Raw genomic sequence first — 12,337 nt, 5'->3', positions numbered from 1 at the left:
ATGAAAATAATTTTTACATAATATGATATAATATGATATATAATATGCAATGTATAATTGAAAAGTAATAGAAGGGTGGGGGGAGGGAGAGGGAGAAAATATATTTAGAACATGATGTATTAGATATAAAAGTGATATTGTGTATTTATCAATTGTATTTTAATATATTGTACACTTTATGTAAAATTTGAAAATAAAAAATAATGGGGAAAAAAAAAAAAAAGAAAAGGAGGGCATGAATTAAAAGTAGAGCAGTTCTCCACTATATTTTATCTGTACCAGCCTAACTTCAATCTCTTCTGATCCTCTGTAAACTACTGCCTGGCAAAGTAGAAAGTGGAGGGATGCTCTCTACAAGGCCTTAGGTAAAAGCTGAGGCATCAGCTCTGTATACTGACCAAGAACAATACAAAAATTATGTTACATATACACAGGAGTCCATATATTAGGTGACCAATCCATGCTCACGAACCACTTGCAGAAGGGTGTCAATCACATATTTCAGCTTCTCCTTCACCAGTGGAGTATAGCTCCTTCTCCAGATTTTCCTTTTGCAAGCAAAGAGGTGGTGTTCTGATCTGCTCTCTTAGGTTTTTATTTTCGGGTCTTTTTACTTCTTTTTCAGGAGGCTTTGTGCCAGAGGAACCCATATTTTAAAAAGTTGAATTTAAGGATTTCTGAGGCCAAAGATAAAGCCCTCCACCTCCACAACCACTTTCCCAGAAGGGTTTTTTTTTTTTTTGGGGGGGGTGAGTTACTTTCAGGGAAGCCCCCATGGCCCATTTTTGGCACGATTTTTCTGGTGAAAGCTATCTTGGATTTTAAGTGTATATTTTTCCTTCATTGGGAGGTAGAGAGTTGTACGAGACTACTGGGGGGAAAGAACTCCTTATGGTGGAAATCTTTTCATTGAAGAATTTGGCTAAGTCGTTTGCGGATGGGGGGATAGGGGAGAGGTGGAGTCAGTTTTTGAGGTTAGGTTTCGCCAGATGCAGAACAGAGTACTATTTTGATTTTTTGATCTGGTGATTTTATCTCCATAGAAATTCTTCCTTGCTTTTTTTAGTACTGTGTTATAGAACTTGATGTCTCGCCAGGATTGTCTGTCTGAGGGGGATTTCGATTTTTTTCCATTTCTGTTCTAGGGCTCAACATTTCTGTTTTAATTCCCTGTGGTATGGAAGGTACCAGGGAGCTTTGTGGGAGTGGGAGATAGGTTTTGTAGATAAAGGGGCAAGAGCGAGGTAGGTAGTCCCGGAAAGGGTAACCCAATTATGCCAGTTGGACTCTGGGTCAGCATGTTTAGGAAAAGTGGGAAGTTGATTAAGACATTGGGTCCAGAACAGTTCACTCGTGATTTTTTTGCGGTAGGTGATAGATTTTGTGGGCTGGGGTGGAATACCTAGATGAGACATGAAGATGGGAAGGCAGAAAGAGCCTAGAAGGTGGTCAGACCATGGGACATGGTCCCAGCGGGCCTCTTCGGCAGAAGTTTTGTGCTCAGTCAGATCGATGAAGCTGATGATGTCTAGTGTATGTCCTTTATCATGGATAGGTGTGGGCGAAGGAGTGGTGAAGCCTAGGGAGGTGAGGAAGTCTTTGAATTCAGTTGTGTCCTTGCTGGTGTTATCGTCTAGGTGGAGGTTAATATCTCCAATGATCAGTAGTCTCTGGAATTTTAGGAAGGCTCTTGTTATAGTCTCTAGAACAAGTTCTGAGCATTTATTCCAGGGGATAGGAGGGCGGTAAAGTAGCAGGATGCCTAGTGGGTAGGGGTGGAGTTCGTCGTTAACAAGCTAATATGAATTCTAATGAGGTATGGCTGCCCTTTTCAAGGAGCTGAACATTGAAGAATGATTTGTAAAGCAGAGCTAGGCCTCCTCCTTTCCGGTTGATTCTGGGCGAGAAGAGGCCATTGTAGCCAGGGGGGCAGAGTTCGTTTTGTGTGAAAGAATCATCCCAGGAATTCATAAGAATCATCCCAGGAAAGAGACTTCGGAGTTCTGATCGGTAACCCTATGAAGCCGTCTGCGCAAGGTGTGGCAGCGGCGAAAAGGGCGAACAGAATGCTAGGAATGATAAAGAAGGGAATCATGAACAGATTGGAGAAGGTTATCATGCCACTGTACCAGGCCATGGTGCGCCCTCACCTGAAGTACTGCATCCAGCACTGGTCGCCATTTATGAAGGACACAGTACTACTCGAAAAGGTCCAGAGAAGAGCGACTAAAATGGTTAAGGGGCTGGAGGAGTTGCCGTACAGTGAGAGATTGGAGAATACTTGAGTATTGGTTGCCAAAGCAAAGAGATCTATTGTGGGGGTTACCCCATTGGTGAAAAATGTTGCATACCACCTCTGGATTCAGAATCCACTCGTGAGGATCTAGCTTGCAGCTGAGAAAATCCGCAATAGTGTTCAATTTCCCTGGAATGTATACCACTTGTATGTCTGTGGAAAGAGAAAGAGCAAGGTTCCATAAGCAGTAAGCTTTTCTGCAAAGAGGGAGAGACCCGAGCCTCCTTGTTTGTTGAGGCAGAACATGGCCACTTGGTTTTCGGTCTGAATCAAAGTCGTGTATTGCGAATCCAAAGAGTGAACGCTCGAAGTGCATAATAAATTGCTTGAAGTTCTAGAAGATTGATATGAAATTGGGTTTCTTTGTCTGACCATAGACCCCGAGTCAGGAGGGAGTTGAGATGTGCTCCCCAACCTGTGTTTGAGGCATCTGTTGTTATGGTGAGTAGTGGTGGCTGAAACTGAAATGGACAGCCTTGCCTGAGACATGGAGAGTGGATCTACCAAGCAAGAGAGGCCTTGACCTTGGTTGGCAACGGAATTAGGGTTGCCAAAGATTGAGTGCTCCGAGTCCATGTTTTGCCAAACTGTCTACATCAGGCGTCTCCATAGAAGTACAAACATATTCATAAACAAACACTAATGCAGATGTAGCTTTTTGACACATCTACATTTATGTAGTGTGTTGTTTTTTTTATGTTTGATTATGAATATGTATGTACTTCTATGCAGACACCTGATGCAGGCAGTTTGTTGAAACATGATCCATGTCAGGTCTTCAATTAATCTGTTTTCTTGGTGGTTTTTTCAGTGTGGTTTTGTATTTCTTCTGATTTTGTTCCAGATATTAGATAACCATAATAGTCGCATATGAAAAAGCATAGGCAAGGCCTATGCAGTGCTTATCAGGATTCTCGGTTGTCTTAAGGATTGATGTCTGATGGGTGTTGGTGTCATGCCTTTATGTATTTTCTTCTGTTTGCAGGGGTGCAGTGTTCTATAGTAATGAATTAAAGCAGTATGCAGTTCCATTCCCCGGATCAGATGTTTCTGTGGTAAAAAGAACTCAGCGTTACCTGTATGAAAATATGGATGAATCTCCTGTAAGCTTATATAATTTAACATTTTTTAAATAATTTTCTGCATATGCAAGGAAAGCTGTCCCAGTACCAAGTTTTATTTAGTGTTAAACATTTTATTGAAAAGAAATACCCATACAAAATATAGAAAGTACATTCAACTAGAATACCACACCAATTCCCCAGCCCACCCCCCTCTACAGTGCCCCAGAAGAGAGCCATGGACCGCAAGGCAAACCATAACAGCAGCAAAAGAGTATCCCGGGAATCTGGATTATTATAATTCCCAGTGCCCCCACAACCAACACAAGGCCAAAACCCTATCTGGAAACACCCCCCCCCCCCCTTATACATAAGCTAGAGTGATCACACAACACATAAAAAGCATCTCCCAAATCCCCTGCATGCCAACTTTCAATACAAAAAGAAAAATTATTCCATCCTGCCTCTGGAACCAGACCCAGTCAAACCAACAAGAATAGCTCAAGAATAAACCCCACAAACCCTCCCCTGCTTTATCCCCACCATACCCAACTTCCACCAACAACACTAAAATTCACACCCATACTCGGACCTCCGTACTCGCAACTCATTCAGAAGCAGACTACGGCTTTTGGTAAAATCTGGATGTACGGGTCCCAAAGCTGCAAAAAGCGCTGACCCCTTTTCCTTGGATCTTTCGCATCTCTGGCTTCCCAACAAGCCAACTGATGCACATCAGCTCTCCAGAGCCAATACTCAGGTGGCTTACTAGATGTCCAAAATTTCAGAATACCTTTCCAAGCCACCAAGATAAGTTTACTACACAACAGTCTGCGAACCCCGCCCATAGTCCCATTAGCCTCTGGCAAGTCCAACACCAGTTGTTCTGGGGTACCAACCAGAGCCAGGCAAAGCCTGGTATGCATAAATTGTAAAATATCCTGCCAATATCTTTGGATAAGAGTACACCCCCAGAACATATGTCCAAAAGTCCCTTCCCTTAACCTGCACTTGGTATAAAGTCTATGATGTGTACTCCCACAAAAAAAAAAAATACTGTTTGGGCATAAGGTACACCTGATACGTCACCCTATAGTAGCATTCCTGGAGAGTTGCACTTCGGGTCACAGCTGGAACTCCCTGTATCTGCGCTATGATATCCCAATCCTGTAAAGGGACCTGTAAATCTTTCTCCAGCCCCTATAGCAGGGGTGTCCAACCTTTTGGCTTCCCTGGGCCGCATTGGCTGAAAAAAAATTTTCTGGGGCTGCACAAACTCGCAAACACTGCAGCAAGATGGTAAACACCCGGGGACAGCAGAGGAAAACACTGCATCGCCCTCAACCGGGGCCGCACAAAATACTTCATGGGGCCGCATGCGGCCCTTGGGCCGCAGGCTAGACCCCCTGCCCTATAGCATCCCACATCTTTACATGCTTCCACCTTCCCCAAACTCTTATAACAGGGAAACTGACAGCTCCTCTTCTGTATCCACACCAAAAAAGGCTTGCATTGGGAGCCAACATTTGCTCCCAAATGCCCCTGATCTAAAGTTGCCCAATAATGCTTAAGCTGAAGTTACTTAATGCCTCCATTGCCTCAGATACAAATTTGAATAATAAGCCCTCCAGGTCAGGGATACCTTCTGTACCTGAATGTTACTTGCTTTGAGGAATCAGCTATAGTAGGTAATGACTGAAGTTTGGATCACAGGTCTATTTATCTCTATTTTTTTTTGGGGGGGGGTGGTAAATGAATTTGAAATTTAATTTCAGAGCCATACTTGGATAATACTTCTCTTTTGTGTTTCAGGTGCAGTACTGTGCTTACGTTACCGTGGGTGGTATTGCTTCTGTTATTAAACTGATGTTTGCTGGCTTTCTATTCTTATTTTTTACAAAGTTCAGCTTTGGAAGAAACCTCTTGATAAAAGTAAGTGCTATTATGTACACTTTATATCAACTTGTGGCAGTTGTCACTCTGAAATATAATGGTTTGTTTGTTTTTTGTCCTGTAGTACCCAAAGTTCTTCTCTTTTGGATATTTTTCAAAGGAAGGACCTACGCAAAAGCAGGTAATTGACTTCTCTTTAATTTTGTCATCTCAGTATTCTGGTCTTTAGTGGTTATAGCAGCAGACAAGAGTACATAAGTATATAAGAATCGCCATACTGGGACACATCAAAAGTCCATCAAGCCTACTTTAACTAAGTTTTATATAGTAAAAAGTAAGTAAAAGAAAAGCTTTCTAAGCTTTAGCAGAACTAGGTAAAGTACCTAGTTCTAAACAATAAAATAGGTAAATTAGGTACCTGAAATCTAGGTTGGCAACACTATATGGTAATGGAGGAAATATATTCAATCAACAAATAGTTAAACTTTGGAACTTGTTACCAGAGGATTGGTGCCCTCTAGTGTGCTTAAGTTTTATCTACTGGAGTCTCCGTGAAAGCTCACTTCAGCCCATCTAAACCATCCCAGCCATCAAAGACCTCACCAGCCTGTCCTCAACTGAATGTCCATATTTGGGACACAGACTGTGCAAGTCTGCCCAATACTGGCTTTGGTTCCTTCACTATATCTCCAGAACAATGAGTAATGGACATTCAAACTGTAGAGCTGGTTCTGAAAAGCGAATTGGTGTCTGGGAGATACTCCTTATACTTATGCCAAAGAATGGGTCTCCAGTTCTCTTGAGCCTTTCTGGATCTCAAAGGTGGTCAGTGCATTTCTGAAAATTCTGCAATTTCAAATGGAAACAATGCAATCGGTCATTGTTGTGATGGCTCTAAGGGAATTACTAGCATCTCTGGATTTGACAGAAGCTTACTTCATATTTCCATCTTTCCAGGACACAGGAAATATCTAAGGTTTCATGTTCTTCAGCAACATTTCCAATTTGCAGCCCTTCCCTTTGGGTTGGTGACGGCCTCCCACACTTTCACCAAAATTATAGCAGTGGTTGTGGCTGTTAACCTCCACAGAACGGAGGCCCAAGTATACTCACCATTCATCTTCCATCTCCGTGTGTGTTATTTCCCCATGCTCGCATAAGAATTGTCGCTGCTGTGTCAGACCAGTGGTCCATCATGCCCAGCAGTCCGCTCATGCGGCGGCCCTTAGGTCAAAGACCAGTGCCCTGAGTCTAGCCTTACCTGTGTACGTTCTGGTTCAGCAGGACTTGTCTAACTTTGTCTGGAGGGTGTTTTCCCCTAAACAGCCTCCGGAAGAGCGTTCCAGATTTTTACCACCCTCTGGGTGAAGAACTTCTTTACGTTCATACGGAATCTATCCCCTTTTAACTTTAGAGAGTGTCCTCTCGTTCTCTCTACCTTGGAGAGGGTGAACAACCTGCCTTTATCTACTAAGTTTATTCCCTTCATTATCTTTAATGTTTCGATCATGTCCCTTCTGTCTCCTCTTTTCAAGGGAGAAGAGGCCCGGTTTCTCTAATCTATCACTCCTCCAGCCCCTTAACTATTTTAGTCGCTCTTCTCTGGACCCTTTCGAGTAGTACCATGTCCTCCTTCATGTACGGCGAACAGTGCTGGACACAGTATTTCAGGTGTAGTTGCACTCCCTTAACACTATTCCTACCATAGAAACAGAAAAATCAAGATAACAGAATACTTCAATGTAGCATTCTGTAGTAATTTGGCTTTTTCAGTTTTGATAGTGGAGGGGATATTTGGGTGGGGAGGGGAGAAGGGTTTTGTTGATCCTTGCTCTGTATTTGTGATTTATAAAATGACAAGTGTACAGAATATTTTTCTTTTTATACTTTAATAAAATTCAGTATAAAATCATAACTATTTGAGGCGGATGGGATCAGACAGTTTGAAGTGGGGAAAAAATTTGTCCCCGTCCAATCCCCGCATTTTCTATCTGAAAGGGCATCAGCTGACTCTTCTTGAAATTTACAATCCAGCCCAGGCACTACAACAGAGAGATCACAGTACCCACTGCTGCTCACACTTTGATTTGGATGGAGCCCTGATCAGCCAATTGTCCAGATAGAGGTATACTTGGGCCTCCGTTCTGTGGAGGTTAACAGCCACAACCACTGCTATAATTTTGGTGAAAGTGTGGGAGGCCGTCACCAACCCAAAGGGAAGGGCTGCAAATTGGAAATGTTGCTGAAGAACATGAAGCCTTAGATATTTCCATGGCCCAGTACAGCAGCATGTCCGATCTGTTCATGATTCTCTTCTTAATCATTCCTAGCATTCTTTTTGCTCTTTCGCCACTGCCGTACATTGCGCGGACGGCTTCATCGACCAGTACTCCCAAGTCTCTTTCCTGGGGGGTGTCTCCGAGTACTGCTCCAGATATCCTGTATTCAGATATAAGATTTTTGTTACCAACATGCATGAACTTACACTTATCCAAGTTAAACCTAATTTGCCATGTCGCAGCCCATTTCTCGAGTGTGTTTGTCACATTGCAGATCTTCGCAATCCTTCTGTGTCTTCACTACTCTGAATAACTTCGTATCATCTGCAAATTTAATCATCTCACTCGTACCAATTTCCAAGTCGTTTATAAATATGTTGAAGAGCACGGGTCCAAGCACCCTGCCGCACTCCACTCGTGACTCTTTTCCAGTCCGAGTATTGTCCCATTTACCCCCACTCTCTGTTTCCTATCCGCCAACCAGTTTTTAATGCATGTGAGTATTTCACCCTCGATTCCATGGCTCGCAATTTTTCGAAGTAGTTGTTCATCCGGAACCTTGTCTAATGCCTTCTGAAAATCCAGATATACAATGTCGACTGGGTCACCCTTGTCTATCTGCTTGTTAACTCCCTCAAAGAAGTGCAGCAAGTTCGTCAAGCAAGACCTTCGTTTGCTGAATCTGTGCTGGCTGATCTTCATCAGATTATGTCTGTCAAGGTGATCAATGAAGCGGTCCTTTATCAGCGCCTATACCATCTTTCCCGGTACCAAGTTTAGACTCACCGGTCTGTAGTTTCCCGGATCTCCCCTCGAACCTTTCTTGAAGATCGGCATAACATTCTCCACTTTCCAGTCTTCCAGAATCCTTCCTGATTTGATCGACAGATTGGTTATCATTTGAAGCAGTTCAGCTATAACCCCTTTCAGTTCCTTGATTACCCTTGGATGGATGCCATCCGGTCCCAGGGATTTATAGTTTTTAAGCCTATCAATCTGCCTGTCAGCTTCCCGTCTTCATTTCCTGCGTATAGCCTGTCGGCTTCCGGTATGTTATGTATATCCTCTTCGGTAAATACAGATGCAAAAAATGTGTTCAGTTTGTCGGTGATGGCTTTGTCCTCCTTTAGCACTCCCTTTATTCCATGGTCATTCAACGGCCCCACCGTTTGTGGGTCGTTTCCCCTATCTTCATCATCAACACTATTGTGTGTTAGCCCCCCCCCCAAGTCCAGCATCTCTCTTCTGCAATCCTCTTCTTAATCATGTCTAGCCATTTTCCCTATGTTCATATACCCTATGTCTGGAATTGCCCCACTGACTGTGTCAATATACCACCCCATGCAGTGTTCCCCTTTGTGTCCCTGTCCCTTTGCTCCCATCCATGCCCAACATCTCTCTTCTTTTCATATATCTCCCTGTGACCAGTTTATCCCCTCTTATCCCCTTACATTAATGTTTTTCTTGCCCTCTTTCCTCCCTCCCTCTACCCCTCCACTGTTTAAATATTTCACTCCTTTCATCCCCTTGGTTCAGCATCTCATTGTCTTCCCTTCTTTCTCCTCCTTGCAGGTCCAGCATCTCTCTCCCTTCCCTCAGCACTTATCCCATGGCTTGAATATCTAGCTTACCCTTCCCTTCAGCTCTGCCATACAGTCCAGTACCTCTCTCCTTTCCTTCAATACTCCCCAAGGATCCAGCACTTCTCTCTCTTCCCTTTAGCCTTCCTCCCATGGGTCCAACATATCTCTCACTTCCCTCCAGCTGCTAGCTCCAGGTCTGGCACCTCTCTCATCCATTCAACTCCAGTCCCCACTCCACATAGGTCCAGTTCCTCTTCCCCCCCTTCCCTCCAGTGTCGGCCCCAGCTCCCCCCCCCCCATGGATTCAACACTTCTTCCTTCCCCCAATTCCTCCAGCCCAAGAGTCGATGGTTTGGGAAAAGGTCTACCCAGAGGATACTGTGCAGGAAGATTGCGGGGAAGACTCACCAGATCATAGGCAAGGCAGAAATCCTGACAGAGCGAAAGGGGCACAAGAGGGAAGGAAATGCAAGAAAGGAACAGGCTGCAAACTTAAGTGTATGTACACAAACGCAAGGAGCCTAAAGAATAAGATGGGGGGAATTGGAAGCTATGACACAAAAAGATAACCTTGGTTATCGGCATCACGGATACATGATGGAATGAGGAAAATGTCTGGGACACTGTGCTACCGGGATACAAGCTATACCGTAGAGACAGAATGGGTCAAAAAGTTGGGGGTATTGCCCTATACGTCAAAGAGGGAATAGAGTCCGCCAGAGAGAACACGCTGGAAACTAAGAATAAGTTAGAATCTCTGTGGATGAAAATTTCAGGAACAAATTGAATAGAAATGAAGATCGGCATCTACTACCGTCCCCCAGGGCAATCTGAAGAAATTGATGAAGAAATGACTGCTGAGATTAAACACAACAGCAAGGGAGCCAATGCAGTTATCATGGGTGACCTCAGTTGCCTAGGGATAGACTGGAACCTAGGCACCTCCGGCTGCAGTAGGGAAACCAAGTTCCTGGATGCAGTGGGCAATTGCTTCCTGGAACAACTTTTCAAGGAAAACATGAGAGGAAATGCAATTCTGGGCTTAATTCTAAATGGACTACGCGGACCGGCACAAGAAGTAGAAGGGATGCTGGGAAGCAGTGATCACAATATGATCTGCTTCAACCTGGTCACGGGGGCGAAACAACGATCCAGAACTCCGGACATGGCGCTGAACTTCCAAAAAGGAAATTACGAAGGGAAAAAGATTAAGAGGAGGATAAGTGTTGTAAAAACGATAGAGCAAGCGTGGTCCCTTTTTAAGGACACAGTCATCGAGGCACAAAATCTATATATACCGTTTATCAACAAAGGATCCAAGAGGAAAAAGAACAAGGAACTGGAGTGTCTCATTGTAGCGGTGAAAGAAGCGATCAGAAACAAGAAAGCTTAGTTTGAAGAATGGAAAAGGTAATAAACGGACGAAAACTGGAAAAAGCACAAGCAACATCAAAGCAGGTGCCATAAGGCGGTAAGAGGGGCCAAAAGGGACTACGAGGAAAAATAGCCAAGGAGGCGAAAAACTTCAAGCCGTTCTTTCGATATATTAAGGGGAAACGACCCATGAAGGAAGCAGTGGGGCATTTGGACGACCATGGAATAAAGGAAGTGCTGAAAGAGGACAAAGCCATCGCCGACAAACACATTTTTTGCATCTGTGTTTACAGAAGAGGATATACGCAACATACCAGAAGCTGACAAGGTACCTCACGAACGACTCCTTAAGAAGCTGTGGAGCCACGGGGTGCAAGGGGATGTCCATAGATGGATCAAACACTGGCTGGCAGGCAGGAAACAGAGGGTTGGAGTAAAGGGCCATTACTCAGACTGGCAATGGGTCACAAGCGGAGTTCCACAGGGGTCGGTACTGCGACCACTCCTGTTCAATATATTTATTAACGACCTGGAGACGGGGACGAAATGTGAGGTTATTAAATTTGCTGATGACACCAAACTCTGCAGCAGGGTTAGAACCACGGAAGACTGTGAAGACCTGCAAAGGGACCTAAAGAGACTGGAAGAGTGGGCAAAAAAGTGGCAAATGAGTTTCAACATAGAGAAATGCAAGGTCATGCATGTAGAGAAAAAGAACCCGATGTTCAGCTACAAAATGGGGGGATCATTGCTAGGGGTGAGCAACCTTGAAAGAGACCTGGGGGTGATGGTGGACACCACATTGAAAGCATCGGCACAGTGTGCAACAGCCTCAAAGAAAGCAAACAGAATGTTGGGTATCATTAAAAAGGATATCGCAACCAGGACGAAGGAAGTCATCTTGCCGTTGTATCGTGCAATGGTGCGCCCACATCTGGAATACTGTGTCCAGTACTGGTCGCCGTACCTCAAGAAGGACATGGCAGTACTTGAGGGGGTCCAGAGAAGAGCGACTAAACTGATAAAAGGTATGGAAAACTTTTCATATGCTGTCAGGTTGAAAATGCTGGGGCTGTTCTCCCTGGAAAAGAGGAGACTTAGAGGAGACATGATAGAAACCTTCAAAATCCTGAAGGGCATAGAGAAGTAGACAGGGACAGATTCTTCAGGCTGTGGGGAACCACAAGTACAAGGGGTCACTCGGAGAAGTTGAAAGGGGACAGGTTTAGAACAAATGCTAGGAAGTTCTTTTTTACCCAGAGGGTGGTGGACGTATGGAACGCGCTTCCGGAGGCTGTGATAGGCCAGAGCACATTACAGGAGTTCAAGGAAGGTTTAGATAGGTTCCTAAAGGATAAGGGGATTGAGGGGTACAGATAGAAGTAAAGGTAGGTTATAGAAATGCTCAGAAACCACTTCACAGGTCATCGACCTGATGGGCCGCCGCGGGAGCGGACCGCTGGGCGCGATGGACCTCTGGTCTGACCCAGTGGAGGCAACTTCTTGTGTTCTTATGACAGACTAACCTAGGAAACGAAGATGGGAAACTGACTGGGTTAACAATCAGTCTAGAAGAGGTATGCAGGCAGATTGACAGGCTTAAAAACGATAAATCCCTGGGACCGGATGGCATCCATCCAAGGGTAATCAAGGAACTGAAAGGGGTTATAGCTGAACTGCTTCAAATGATAACCAATCTATCGATCAAATCAGGAAGGATTCCGGAAGACTGGAAAGTGGAGAATGTTATGCCGATCTTCAAGAAAGGTTTGAGGGGAGGTTCCGGGAAATTACAGGCCGGTGAATCTGACCTAGGTACCGGGAAAGATGGTAGAGGTGCTGATAAAGGAC

General features: G+C 44.4%; 1 protein-coding gene across 2 annotated transcripts in view; it reads left to right on the top strand.

Annotated features, from left to right (window-relative positions):
* The window catches only part of SCCPDH (saccharopine dehydrogenase (putative)), a 130,060-nt gene that overhangs the window by 76,235 nt on the left and 41,488 nt on the right, over positions 1-12,337 (top strand). For both annotated transcript variants that reach the window (XM_033939548.1, XM_033939547.1), the window contains exons 7-9: positions 3,282-3,399; positions 5,170-5,289; positions 5,375-5,431. In XM_033939548.1, the coding sequence (XP_033795439.1) occupies positions 3,282-3,399; positions 5,170-5,289; positions 5,375-5,431 (295 nt within the window). The remainder of the gene's footprint in view (positions 1-3,281; positions 3,400-5,169; positions 5,290-5,374; positions 5,432-12,337) is intronic.

The sequence above is a fragment of the Geotrypetes seraphini genome, chromosome 3, assembly GCF_902459505.1.
Source record: "Geotrypetes seraphini chromosome 3, aGeoSer1.1, whole genome shotgun sequence".
Taxonomy (NCBI): Eukaryota; Metazoa; Chordata; class Amphibia; order Gymnophiona; family Dermophiidae; genus Geotrypetes; species Geotrypetes seraphini.
This window is presented reverse-complemented; position numbering and strand designations above follow the sequence as displayed.